Source organism: Dermochelys coriacea, chromosome 1 (assembly GCF_009764565.3).
Source record: "Dermochelys coriacea isolate rDerCor1 chromosome 1, rDerCor1.pri.v4, whole genome shotgun sequence".
NCBI lineage: Eukaryota > Metazoa > Chordata > Testudines > Dermochelyidae > Dermochelys > Dermochelys coriacea.
In genome coordinates, this window is record NC_050068.2 from 152,905,461 (window position 1) to 152,919,589 (window position 14,129).

General features: G+C 43.3%; 1 protein-coding gene across 8 annotated transcripts in view; it reads right to left on the bottom strand.

Moving 5' to 3' along the window:
• Positions 1-14,129, bottom strand: part of BCOR (BCL6 corepressor) — a 69,102-nt gene that overhangs the window by 13,274 nt on the left and 41,699 nt on the right. For 7 of the 8 annotated variants that reach the window (XM_043505820.1, XM_038387116.2, XM_038387111.2 and 4 more), the window contains 2 exons: positions 7,279-7,607; positions 6,446-6,583 (listed from right to left, as the gene is read on the bottom strand). In XM_043505820.1, the coding sequence (XP_043361755.1) occupies positions 6,446-6,583; positions 7,279-7,607 (467 nt within the window). Of the gene's footprint in view, positions 1-6,445; positions 6,716-7,278; positions 7,608-14,129 lie in introns of those variants that run through there. The other variant, XM_043505826.1, reaches the window with a different exon arrangement.

Genomic DNA, 14,129 nt, shown 5'->3' on the forward strand with positions numbered 1-14,129 from the left:
GCCAGATGCTCATTTCCAATAAATAACCTATCACTGTGGGAAGCCATGTGGATTTAACACAATTCATCTTGCAGTCAAATGTACCATGGTTGAAGGCCTAGGCCATCCTCAGCTCTGTGCTCTCATGCAACCTTGAAACAATGACTGCTCCATCAGTCAACCAAAAATCTGGGAATAGTGCAAGTTTCATTTATTTGCGTGAGAGGCACAAACAAATGATGCAGTAAGTAAAATAGCTCATGTGCTCTAAGATTAGCTGCAATCCATTAATTTTGCATTCTCTGCCTTTAAAGGTCAAGCAGTGAACTATCCGCATGTTTATTTGGAAGCATTGTGGGGTAGTTTCCTTTCTCAGACAGAAAGAAATAGAATGCTGGGCTCAATGCATAATATTCTTTCAGTTTCAAAATCTACCAGAAACCCTACAATAATCTGTGCTCTTGGTATACCTGACCTGAGAATTGGTATCTAGGATACAGCATGAAGCTGTTCTTTTAGCAGGCCCTCACTAACCAGACTAAAGTGGATGGCAGTAAGCTAATGAGCTGTCTATCCCAGCCATGGAAAGAAACCCAGTCACATGACATTGGGATCAAGTGCATCAGCCACTTACTGCTGGTGCACAGATCAATTTACCTCGATCTCAGCAGTCTGGTTTCTCACCAACCAAAAGCTTTATTGTTCCTATTAGTAATTCTGAAGGCCAAAATCAAAGAACTATGGTCTTTACCTGAATTCCCCCACGTCTACCTGAAAGGGTCTGTATAATTAATTCTGGAACTTGAATTTGCTTTAAAAACATAAAAAATGTTGATTGAAAATTTTCAGACTAAGGGGTTTTTACTTTGGTAGAAATTCATGTGTGCGTGCAGACACACATTTTAAGGGACATCATAAAAGGGATTGATAAATGCTACAACAAACCATTTTCTTTTATAGTAATTTTTCCACTGCAACAGGAAAATAGTTAATAATGTTGGTTTCAAATATAATACTGCTCAACTGTATATAGTTAACACACAAACACAATGGGCCAAATTATGCACTCAGATTTGCATGTGCTTATTCGAAGGTGGAATGTGGCACAATCCTCTTTAAAAGATGAGTAGCATGTAGCCCACTTACTGGACTAAGTACGAAGCCGTTATTGGTTGCAAACTAGCTGACTTTTAGCTAACAGCAGTTCCTATAATATTGAGCTGTAGTTTTAAAATGCAGTTACCCTTTAAAACAATTTTTAAGCCTCCAAATTTAGTTTTTATTAATTTTATTTTTATTTTTGTAAAAAGGAAAGACTTTCTAGGACAAAACATTTACTGGACCAAAAGCTAATTTTGTTGGACAAGTTCATCTTAAGAGGCAACAAGAAGAAGGTTATTAACCACAAAATGTAACCATGAAGACCATAAAACTACATTGTTAATTAATTATATGCCTCATTAACATTTTTTTTTAACATCATTTACTCAGCTCGTAGAAAATTTAACCATCACTGCTGAACGTATGAACAAGTGGCAGCACAAACATTTTGGATTCATAAGCCTCCTTCTCTTTAACCTTAGAGAAAGATTGTGAAGCTCGCATGGCCTAATTTAGACATATTCATGTGGCCCATTTAAACCAGTGATCTGAACATCACATGCATAATAAATCCAAAGAACCAGCTAGCTTGCCACCAGCAAAAGCTATACCATAGCTGTTTTCACTGCCTGCAGTTTCTTTAGCTAAATAGTAAATAGTAATGTTAAGGAAAACACCACATATTTAAAAAGCTTTAAGTTTTAATTCCATCCTCATTATAAAATGTAAGCAAGATGCCCACCACAACTTTAACATTTAAAATAAAGATGGCAGATCTTCCCCCCATTCCCAGATCTTAATGGAAATCTCTCCCTTTCCACATGAAAATGCAGGTCAGCTTTCTCTGTGCAACATGTTCTCTCGCCCTAGACCTGCAGATGGCTATATGGATTATCCTCCACCCAATCCAGTGTGGAAGCCACTGGATAAAACAACACAGCTGAAGTCTGGATTCCCTTTTCTGCTGAGCCACTCTGCACCATGGAGGTAGCCTCTTCTCGACCTTATGGGGGGAAACCCAGGGGAAGCAGCCAGCACAGCTCCAATGCAGCCTCATGGAAAGGGGACTAGGGGAGAACAACGTGTGGCTGAGAGGTGGCACAGAAGCACAAGGCTCTGGGAAGATGGTCCTAGCCTGCAGGGCATCATGGGGATCCACAGATTGTTCAGGCCAAACCTCCTGCATGATCCATAACGAGGCAAACCCCATCCTCTGTCTCCACTGAAATAATGGGGAGAGTCCCCAAGGGGAATTTCTGTCCTCTTCTCCCAGGCTCCTCCTGCATTTATTGCCCTCCACTCATCAGCTATCAGGGGTCTCCCTAATGCTGCTGCCTCTCCTGGCATGATGTAATCCTGAACTGACTTAGGGCGAAGACTGTTGAAAACTTTCAGGTACAAACACGAACTAAAAGCACCAAGCAGAATGAAAAGGAGTATTTGAGCTCAAATCAAATTCAGTACGCAAGCCTTTAGTGTGTGGCTTTCTGCTCCCTACAGGCAACAACAACAGCAGCAGCAAAAAAGATTGTACTTAAAATTGTACTTAAGTCATTTAAATAAATATTTATTTAATGGATCTGGTACAGAATGTACTGATAATACTAATATCCTAGTTAACTAAGGGCCTAATCCAAACCGCCTTGAAGTCAATGGAAAGACTCCCATCAATGTGCTTTGGATCAGACCCTAAAGACATAGGGCCAAAACCTACTCCTTTAGCCTATTGCTTACGTAGCCCTATTGGCTGCAGCCAGGCTACACATCTGCCCAGATGATAGCCAGATTTATCACTAGATACTTTATCCCTGTTTCACGCACACTCACATACACAAATAAATACTCCAATCCAGGGTAAGTGACAGTCAGTCCTCTACACTGTACTACGCAAGAATTAGAATTGAAAGTGTTCAAATATGGTCAAGGAGGTAAAGTAAGCCTTCATTTGAAGACAAGCAAGTGGACAATCTGGGTAGGGGCTTGCAAAGATTCTAGAGCTTCCAATGCTACTCGGCCCTATTGCAAAAAGAGACCCCTTTGCTGCCAAACATAAACCACTAAACTTTCTGAAATTCCAGGCATGTTCTTTACACTAGTCATCTACAACAGGGTCTGATGGCAGGATTATAAATCATCATTCAGAATGGCAAGGTGTTGTGGGAGAGGGAAGACAAAAACACATTACCTGCTAAGAAAGCATAGAGGGAGAGAATAATTTTATCAAAGGCTTGTAAGCAGTGTCAAATACATTGCCTTCATTTAAAATATTGCATCAGCGTTGTACCCCCTTCAGTATTATTTGGATTTGTTTACACTGCAGTAAAAAAACCTATCACATAGCCATGGCTGGCCTGGGTCAGGTGAATTGGGCTTGTGAAGCTCAGGCGGTGGGGCTATAAATTGGACATTTGGGTTTGGGCTGAAACCTGGGCTCAGAGACCCTATGAGGGGAAGAGGGTCTCAGGGGCTGGGCTCCAGCCCAAGTCCAAACATCTGCACTTCTATTTTTAGCTCTGCAACCCAAGCCCGAGTTAGCTGACCCAGGCTCTGAGATGCGATGCCACAGGTTTATCATCGCAGTGTAGACATACCATTATAAACCTGAAGGAATCCTCCCCACTTTCAATGTCATGTGGCTGCGCAGAACTGGCAAGGGAATGAGTAATGACAACTGAGAGCCTCTATCTACAAGGACACTGAAAAGGGAGTTCCAATAATTTTTCTGGATGAAGCTAAATTCCAATTTTCCAATGAGCCTCTCCTACTGTTTCACTGAGTACAAAGAGCAAATAAGAGTTAGATGTAACATAAGCATAATGGGGTTCTTAGACTTATGCTATGATCATTCAACTATACGTCTACTGAAGACTCCCTCCATGCACATATAATTTATTTCAGCAGATGCAGCCCCAGAACATGGACTACAAAAGGAGGACCTGGTCCTAGGTGGAGAGGAAGCTAAAAAAGGGCCTTGTCGTCTTGCTTTGCACAGAGCTCTGCAAATCACAGAGCTAGTCCTGCATAGAGACAGATGAAGTGTCTTTTAAATATATATTTGGAGTTATTTGCTGATGACTTACAGAATGATACACTGAGTTCTCTCAGTATAGTTGGACATATGCTCTCTAGATCAGGGGTGGGCAAACTACAGCCCGCAAGCCAGATCCTGCCTGCCAGCCATTTTAATCTGGCCCTCGAGCTCCAGCTGGGGAGTGGGGCCTGGGGCTTGCCCTGCTCTGGCACTTCAGCTGGGAGCAGGGTCGGGGGGCTGCTCCGCGCAGCTCCCTGAAGCAGCAGCATGTCCCCCCTCCAGCTGCTATGCATAGCGGCTGCTAGGGGGCTCCACTCCGTATGCTACCCCTGCCCCAGCACCGCCCCCGCAGCTCCCATTGGCCGAGAACCATCTGGCCTCGCCTCCACATTGGAGCTGGAAGCAGGGGGACATGCTGCTGCTTCCGGGAGCCACTTGAGAAAAGCGCTACCCGGAGCCTGTTCATCTTACTATAGGAGAGAGTTTTAGGCTCTGATTCAGGGCCATCCTTACCCATACACAAAGTATGTAGCTGTGTAGGGCACTAGGAAATTTGGTGCACCAAATTTCCTGGTGTCTTGCGCAGCTGCGTGCTGCTCCGGCCCGCCCCTTCCCTATCCCAGCCCCGCCCCCACTCCCCTGAGCTCGGCAGCTGGGCTGGGCCAGCACTCACCAGCAGCCAGAGTGCAGCGACCCGGCCTCAGCTGTACTGCCGGTGAATGCTGGGCAGTGGTTCCTCCCTGCCCTTCAAGCCAGCCCCGCCGCACCCCCCACCCCGCAGAGACCTGGAGCCAGCCCTCTCGCTTCCACACACCCCCCCCGCAGCAGCCTGGGGCCCCAACCCTGCGGCAGGGCTGCATAGGGCCCCAGAATTGCTAGGGACGGCCCTGCCCTGATTCTACCCAGACTTATGCATGTGTAGTCCCATTGGCTTCAATGAGACGACTCAGAGCGCTCATGAGCGTCACACAGCAGTCTGATATGGGAACTGTGGTTCAGAGACTCAGCTACTGCAAGAGCAAGAAAGACTCTGGAGCATTAAAAAAAAAAACTCCTACATTTAAAATTTCAGGTTCCATGGGAACAGAAATAATGCAAATTATGAAGATTCCCACAGCAACTTCATAATAATATAACTTCTAGCTAAAGTAAGAAAACCCAGAACTAGATTTGTCTAGGCTAAATGTGTTTGTCTAGGCTAAATGAAAGATTTTCCAGACTAAATTCAGCCTTCCAAAGTTGGAACAGGCTTCTGCCTAAACAAAGGTTCCAAACAAGACAAAATCTTTATGGGCTAGAGCAAATCTTTCAAGCTGGACAGGCCTCTGCTGAAACCTGGCTTCCAGGCTGACTCAATCTTCAAAACTGGAGCAAGCCTCTGTCTAACCCAAGCTCCCAGGCCAAACTGCCTCTTTCAAAGCTAGGTCAAGTTTTATAGCTCCTTATCCCTGCTCTAATACCATCAAATCAGTAATCACACTTGTGATGAACCACTTTTGTCACAGCAATACTTCATAAGATTGGGACCCTAATATGATATTACAAAATGCCATTATATTTTCTCCTCCCCCAATAAATAAAACCATATTTCTGAGACCGCAAAGATAGTGGCTTCAACAACTGATTTTTGTAGAAGACAAGTCTGTTTGTTTAGAGCAGTATAAATGCTGAGAAGCGTCAAACTCTAAAAAACATTCAGAACACTTTCTGCAATATATCCAAACACGCAAGTGGACACACCAAACATTACGTTCACGCTCAAAATATCAAAGCTGTCCATTTTCTTTTGTAAATTACATGCCCTTAGGAAAAGGAAAGCAAAACCACAGCTCATTAAAGCTTTCCATATACCACACGGAACATTATATTTGTGATTTTGTACAGTGTCAGATAATATAGCGGTGGGGTTTCAACCCCTTATAAAACCTTCCTATGGAGGACTCTAGTTCTCAAGGCCCTGCATGGCCCTCCATTCCCAACAGGCTGTAACAGGAGTTCAGGGTGCACAGCGCCACAGGTTTAGGCCTGCGCTGAACACTCTATAACCAAGAGAGTTATCCAGCTTTTGCCCCTCACCATCACTGTAAACATCCAAATTAAATGATGCTTTAATGCAAAATAATAATAATAATAATCACCACCAACACCCCAAAAAGGAGTAAAAATGCATAAACTACAAATCTGTTTGTAGCTGCCTCATCAGTGCACCAGGATTACATAAACTAGAATTACAAAGTGACTTTAGTCCTGTGTACAAATAAGATTTTTTTTTTTTTAAAAAGAAAGCAAACAGCTCCCGCATCTCAATTCAGAGTATTTAAAAGGGATTCTTGCCTCATATCCCAGACGAGCTGCCCTTTGCAGAAGAGTTTCACCAGCATTCTTATTGACAATAAGTCTTCGTGCTTCAGGCGGCATGGGACGACTTGGGGTGGTCTCCTGAGGGGTGCTTGCAATCTGCAACTGCGAGGGCTGAGAGACAGGTAATAATGAGGAAGTCTGCTGCAGGCGATCATACAGCTTCTGCTCATATGATTTGGCTGGTGAAGAGTCACAGTCTGAAGTAGGCTCTGGTCACTTTCTGAATCTTCTTGTTACTGTGACCTGTCAAAATCATTATTGGATTTCCCCCCCCCCCCTCTTTTTTTAACAATACACTGATGGGAATATATTTGGCCAGTTAAGAATTCCATTTCTGTTCTCATTACAAAAAATCTACTACTGTTACTAAATTTACAACTGCTCAGTCTTTATGCCCGCACTAGGCTTTATCTCAGATAGACAAAGAGAACAAATTCATAATATGCAAAGAGTAAAAAGGGGGAGGAGTTTGAATAAAATTACAGTCCACCTTTGCTAGAACATCCTTCATAATAATGACCCTTTGGCTAGAATGACCCTGATCCCTAGATCCACCTCGACCCCTGCCGCGAGGGCTGACAGCATAGCTGGAGGAAATCTCAGCCACCCTCCTGCCCCGGAGGCAGAACTTTTTCCGCTATAAAGAACCCCTAGCTCTAATGAACAAATGATTTGGATCCCAATGGGTTCATTACAGCGAGGGTATCCTGTATTTGTACATGGCACCACAACATGTTAGCTTGAGTAGGCTGGCTCTGCTGTACACTCTGTGTGGTTAGTGGATGATTAAGTTTAAATAAAGGTACCTTATCTTCAGCGTTTTCAATATCTGTGGTGTCATCGCCTGTCAGGGATGACCTCCTTCTCCTCTCCTGTAGTGCCAAGTGTTTGGTTTTACATTGACGTTTCCCTGATGGCTTCTCACACTCAGAATATCTCTGCAGCAGGGATGTAGCTTGGAAATCCTCCTCTTCATCTGTGCACAGCACATCTGTATTCCGGATCTCTTTAATTTTCTGCTGTTTGGCAGTCAACCTCGAGGCTGGAGTACAACTTGGTTGAGTCTGCCTTTTGCTGTTTGCATTGGTGGATGAAAGGCTCTTCACTGGCGGAGAGACCATGAATAGAGGCAGTCCTGAATGGGAGGAAAGGCATTACATGTTGCATGGTGTGTTGAGAGGAAAATGCATAGTTAACACTTAACACTAACTCCTTTCCTGTTTAACAGACTCACCAATTACATTTTCAAGTCATTAATATTTTAAATTTCCACATTCAAAATGTAAAGATGCTAAGTTTAAAATAGTTGTAATTGTCTGATAAAACCACTACAGGAAAGTCTCTATCACTATTGTGCCTAGGTATTGCAGAGGCCTATCGGTGTACCGATATGCAACCTACACACTGGAACTTCTAGCCCAAAAGGCAAAACAAGGAGCAGAAAGTCTCAACTGTGAATTTCCTGGCTTTGGTGGGTGTAAATGACAAAATTAGTTTCCTTACCTGTAATTGTCTTATCTGACTGGGAACTCACCTTCTTCTTCAGGCTGGGAACTGCTGGGCTTTTCTGCCTTTTCCAAGTTTAAGTGGTAGGCAAGAGGTTTGTTGTTTGGTTGGGGGTTTTTTTGGGGGGGGAGGGGGAGAAAGAGGTTGGGAGGGGAAGATATTTTGTGTTCTAGTTAAAGAACATAAGAATGGCCATACTTGGTCAGACCAATGGTCCACGTAGGCAATAGATAGGCAATACCAGATGCTTGAAAAGGAATGAACAGAATAATCCTCAAGCAACACATCCCACCATCTAGTCCAAGCATCTGACAGTCAGAGAGGGTCTTTGGCGGAGACCATAGAGGGAAGACTCAAAGGACTCTATCCTCAAAGACAACAAAGGATGAAGAAACCAGCATGTCAGTGTTTTAGCCCTTTCCAAATAATTCTGAAATAGGCTTGCTGTGACTTTCTGCCTATGAAGTAGATGGATTCCTAATGGAGTGAGCAACTAGATCTTCAAGACAACTTTGATTAGATGCCTTGTAAAACTGGAAGATGAATTAAATAAACTATCTACATACAAAATATTGTGATGCTTTATCCCCTTTCTACATTTCCCAGAGCATTGGGCTTCCTCAGGCTTTAGTTCTACAGAAGTAGAATTTCACATGTAAAGTGTGTAGTTTTTCTAGGGTGCAAAGAGGTCTAGGATAAAGTGAGGGCAAAGAACATGATAATTTTAAACAGAAATCTGAATTTCTCTTAGGAACAGAATTGGGGCTGACCTCTGAACCACCTTCTTTGGAAAAAAATAAAGCAAAGCTGTCTGATGAAAGGGAACAAAAGTTTCCCATCCTGATGGCTACAAAGAAGGAAAACTTCAGTCAGATGTTATTGAACCACTTTCTGAATCACTGGGGGAAGTGAGAGAGATTGCAATTCTTCTTCCTAGATCCACAGGTTTTAAGACCAGAAATGACCATCGTGATCATCTAGTCTGACCAACTGTATAGCACCAGGCACAAAACTTCCCCAAAATAATCCCTATAGCATCTCTTTTAGAAAAGCATCTAACCTTGAATTAAAATTTTTCCATGACGAAGAAGCCACCACAACCCTTGGTATATTGTTCAATGGTTAATTGCTCTCACAATTAAAAATGTACACCTTATTTCCAGTCTGAATTTGCCTAGTTTAAACTTCCAGCCATTGGATTGTGTTACAACTTTCTCTGCTAGTCTGAAGAGTCCATTATTAAATGTTTGTTCCCCATGCAGGTACTTACAGACTGTAATCAAGTCACCCCTTAACCTTCTCTTTGTAAACTAGATAGATTGAGCTCTGAGTCTATCACTATAAGGCATGTTTTCTAATCCTTTAATCATTCTTGTGGCTCGTCTCTGAACCCTCTCCAATTTATCAGCATCCTTCTTGAATTGTGAACACCAGAACCGGACACAATATTCCAGCAGCGGTCACACCAGTGCCAAATACGGAGGCAAAATAACCTCGCTACTCCTACTCAAGATTACCATTTATGCATTCCAGGACTGCATTAGCTCTTTTGGCCATGGCATCACACTGGGAGCTCATGTTCAGCTGCATCTTCCATGACCCCCAAATCTTTTTCAGAGTCACTGCTTCCCAGGATAGAATCCCCTATCCTGTAAGTATGGCCTGTGTTCTTTGTTCCTAGATGCATTTATCCATATTAAAAACGCTTTTAATGTTTTAAATGTTAATTTTTAATGTAAACTGCACCCAGTTTACGAAGTGATCCAGATGGTTCTGAATCAGCGACCTGTCCTCTTCATTATTTACCACTTCCCCAATTTTTGGGTCAGCTACAAACATCATCAGCAATGATTTTATATTTTCTTCCAAGCCATTGATAAAAACATTAAATAGCATAGGGCCTAGAACCGATCCCTGAAGGTCCCCACTGGAAACAGACCACTGGATGATGATTAGGGCCCTACCAAATTCATGGCCATGAAAAACATGTCACGGACAGTGAAATCTGGTCTCCCCCCTTGAAAGCTGGTCTTTTGTGCGCTTTTACCCTATACTATACAGATTTCACAGGGGAGACCAGCGTTTCTCAAATTGGGCATCCTAACCCGAAAGGGAGTTGCCCCGGGGAGAGGGGGGTGTCCCTGCAAGGTAACTTTAGGGGGGTTGTGGTATTGCCCCCTTACTTCTGCGCTGCCTTCAGTGGCCAAAGAGTGACGGCTGCTGACTGAAGCCCCAGCTCTGCAGGCAGCAGCACAGAAGTAAGGGGGGCAATACCATACCATGCCATCCTTACTTCTATGCTGCTGCTGACTCCGGCTCTGCCTTCAGAGCTGGGCTCCCAGGCAGCAGCCACCGCTCTCCAGCTGCCCAGCTCTGAAGAAAGAGCAGCACAGAAGTAAGGGTGGCAGTACTGCAAAGCCCCAGCACCACAGCTCGTTTTTGGATCAAGCGCCCTACAATTACAACACTGTGAAATTTCAGGCTGAAATCATGAAATTTATGATTGTTAAAATCCTACGACTGTGAAATTGACCAAAATGGACTGTGAATTTGGTAGGACCCTAATGATGATTCCCCATTTACAGTTACATTTTGAGACCTAACAGCTAGCCAGTTTTTAATCCATATATGCCATGTTAATTTTATATCGTTCTGGGGTATTTTTCTAATAAAAATGTCATGTGGTATCAAGTCAAACACCTTACAGAAGGCTAAATCTATTGCATCAACACTAATATCTTTATTAACCAAACTTGTAACCTCATCTTAAAAAAAAAAAAAAAAAAAAAAAAAGATATCCTGTCAAAGTAACAAATGTTGATTAGCATCAATTACATTGCTCTTGTTTAGTTCTCTATTAAAACAAATCTTGTAACAACATAATGGAGGAGCTGTCTGGGTTCAGTGTTAGGCTGATGAACCTATAATTACTAGGGTCATCCGATCACTGAGGCTCTGTTGTTCCCAAGGGCCTCAAATCAGGGCTGTCTGAAGTGATGATGCTTTCAGAAAGGGAAATGTGGATGAAGCAAGCTGGAACTAGAATAGAGAGGACATGTGGCACCCAGGATAGAGACCTGCACTTCAATCTAGAGTCTTAGGAGAGCCATCTAGTAGGTTGTTCAGAATCTCTTTCGGGATTGGTCTTCTTTCAGTTACCTATATAAACTCAATTTGCACAGGCTTTCTGGATTTGAGAAAAAAGTCAACCAGCTCTTGAGAGTAAAATGGCCAAACGTGTGTCAAACATATGGCCCATGGGCCAGATCTGGCCTACCTGATGTATTTATTGGCCCATATGATGCAAAAATCTATGCTTTAAAAATATATATATATATTTTGAAGTTTCTAGGTTTCTGGGCTATGAAAACCTTCCAAACATGAACAGCACATAACCAATGGGGTGTTGTCTTCCTGAATTTGCAGACAGACTGAAACAGTAACTTAGGTACAAACTCTCCTTCCCCTAAATAGTCTCATTCGTGTAACGTGTAAAGCCCAATAACATCCTTCAATGTCATCATTATCTATTTAATCACCAGTTGTTTTAATGGGGAGAGAGGGTGAGAATAAAACTGAATGGGGATGCAGTGAGAAGATGGTGGAATTAGGAATTGCTGCAGATAAATAAATAGAGATAGAAGAATAGAGAAGACTCTCAGAGATGGGGAAGAGGGAGAGAAACACAAAAAGGGAGGACAGAAAAGGAAAAGACAGAGGCTGAAAAAGCAGTGGTCCCAAACAGAAGGTCTTCCCACTGAGTGATGCTGAATGCAACAATAAGGTGCTGATCAAATGAAGTTTAGTTACTACAATAAAGGCTAGGTTCTACTCTTTAATTTTGCACAAACTTCCCACTGATAATCACAAAGATCCTAAATCTATACATCAGCACATGAACTATTACAAGTTGTACGAGTTAAAGGGCCCTGGTGAATAAGGTCACAAGAGATTGGCAGTATCCACAGCAGACATGCACATCAGTCTGGGAAATACAGGGCCACCAAAGGGTGATCAATCCTCCATCCCTGTCTGATCTTTCTGGCCACTCTGAATTTGAGGGGAAGAGTGGACAGGAATATCCTCAGACACCCAGACAAGGGAATAACCAGGTATTGACCCTATGTTGGCGCCAATTTGGTTCTCTTTTTGGTGGACTGAGTTGCAAATGGGTCTGCTTGTGAAAGGAACCACCTCTGTGTAATCTGACTGAATGGTCACTAGTTTAGCATCCATCTTAGAACTGCTGAGCCAGGCAGACTGTTGGACTTGCTGTGGATGTACAAGACTGAAGGGTAGATTCTGGTATTCTAGATACAGAAGAATCCTCCTGGCCTCTCTATTCTTTTGGGTTTTTTTGTCTTGCCCACGTGGCAGTAATAAACCACAGTGGTTCTGTGATTATCCTCCATATAAGTAGCTGCAATTCTCAGAGGGACTCTTGAAACAAGGTCTATTTCATTCTTCACTGCCAGTAACTCCAGGAGGCTAAAGCTGAGCTGGGGTTCCTGGGAAGACCACTTGCTCTCACCCACATCAGGACCCATCTGCGCTCCCTATCCTGAAAAGCCAGCATTGGTCACCATGCGGATTGCTAATAGCTCTAGCAAAGGTCCGCCCCAGAAGAGAAAATGGAGTAGACACCATCATTAAAAAGGGACTTTCAATGGACAGTCCATATCTTAAGTCTGGAAGCTTCAGTGCCTGATCAGGAAGGGGGAATTGCCCCATAGGCCACCTGGTGCCAACCAGTTGAAAGTACTGGCATGCTGTTGACTAGAAGGGCCTGGGGAATTGCTTGATGTGGGCTAGAATTTGGTCAAATTTCTCCTCTGGAAAAACCATGAGGCCCAGGTTGATTTTGAACAGGGCTCCCAAATGCACGAGTCTTGAGATCAGATAAGGAAGCTTTTCTGGTCATGTTCTATGAATCTAAGATGTTCCTGGACCAAATTTGGCAAGCATGTTGTCGTCACTTCATATGACTGAGCAGTAGGTTACGCATGTAGTGACAGATCTAGATGCCCCGTTGTCTCAGTCAAGCTCCCCAGGTGGCCATCACCATTACAAACCCCACAAAGAGGATGACATGTCCAGGGGCACTGCCTGGAGCTGATAATGTTTGTTCCCAATTGCAATTGCCCCAGCAGTGCAACACATGGAAGCTATTGGGTCGCAGGGACATATAAGATAAACTTGCTTGAGATCCATGAATCATGAGAAAAGTTGGGGGACTATTGGATCAGAAGAGCTACGGCCAACTTTCTCCTCATGCAACTTCTGTGCATGGAGAGGCCTATCTAGATAATGATGGGGAAGAATTTCCAAGCCCTGGTAAATGGAGAAAAACAAATCAAAGAATTTACAGTTCAGTGTGGATGGAAGTAACAGTTGCAGCAAAAATGACTTGAAAGCCCTTAAGTGTCTCTTGAGAATGGGTGGGTCGGGCATAATTTAAATCAGGTCTAAGGTGCTATTAAGGGCTTATTCTTGTTTCACATTGTCAAAGGGCGCCAGGATGCCTCTGGAAATAGCACTGGAATCTAAAACCACATATTTCTTCAAGCCAAAATGTTAAAGAGAAGAGAAGATCTGGCAATATCATATCAGGCATTGCAAAGGAAAGCTAGCATCAACATTATAGAACCCAGCTTTCTGGCCTCCCCTCTTTGGAGTCCTACAAGACTACTACCTGAAAGGGGGTTTCAAAGAGGATGGCTCTAGACTGTTCTCAATGGTAGCAGATGACAGAACGAGGAGTAATGGTCTCAAGTTGCAATGGGGGAGGTTTAGATTGGATATTAGGAAAAACTTTTTCACTAAGAAGGTGGTGAAACACTGGAATGCGTTACCTAGGGAGGTGGTAGAATCTCCTTCCTTAGAGGTTTTTAAGGTCAGGCTTGACAAAGCCCTAGCTGGGATGATTTAACTGGGACTTGGTCCTGCTTTGAGCAGGGGGTTGGACTAGATGACCTTCTGGGGTCCCTTCCAACCCTGATATTCTATGATTCTATGATTCTATGAAGACCTCTTCTTCTGAGAGCACAAGAAGGAGCAGAAGATGGACAGGTTTGTCTGAGCCAGTGCCACACACACCACAGTAGCTCACAAAGTAATAGAAAAGAGGCTCTGACTCTTCTAAGACAGCTGT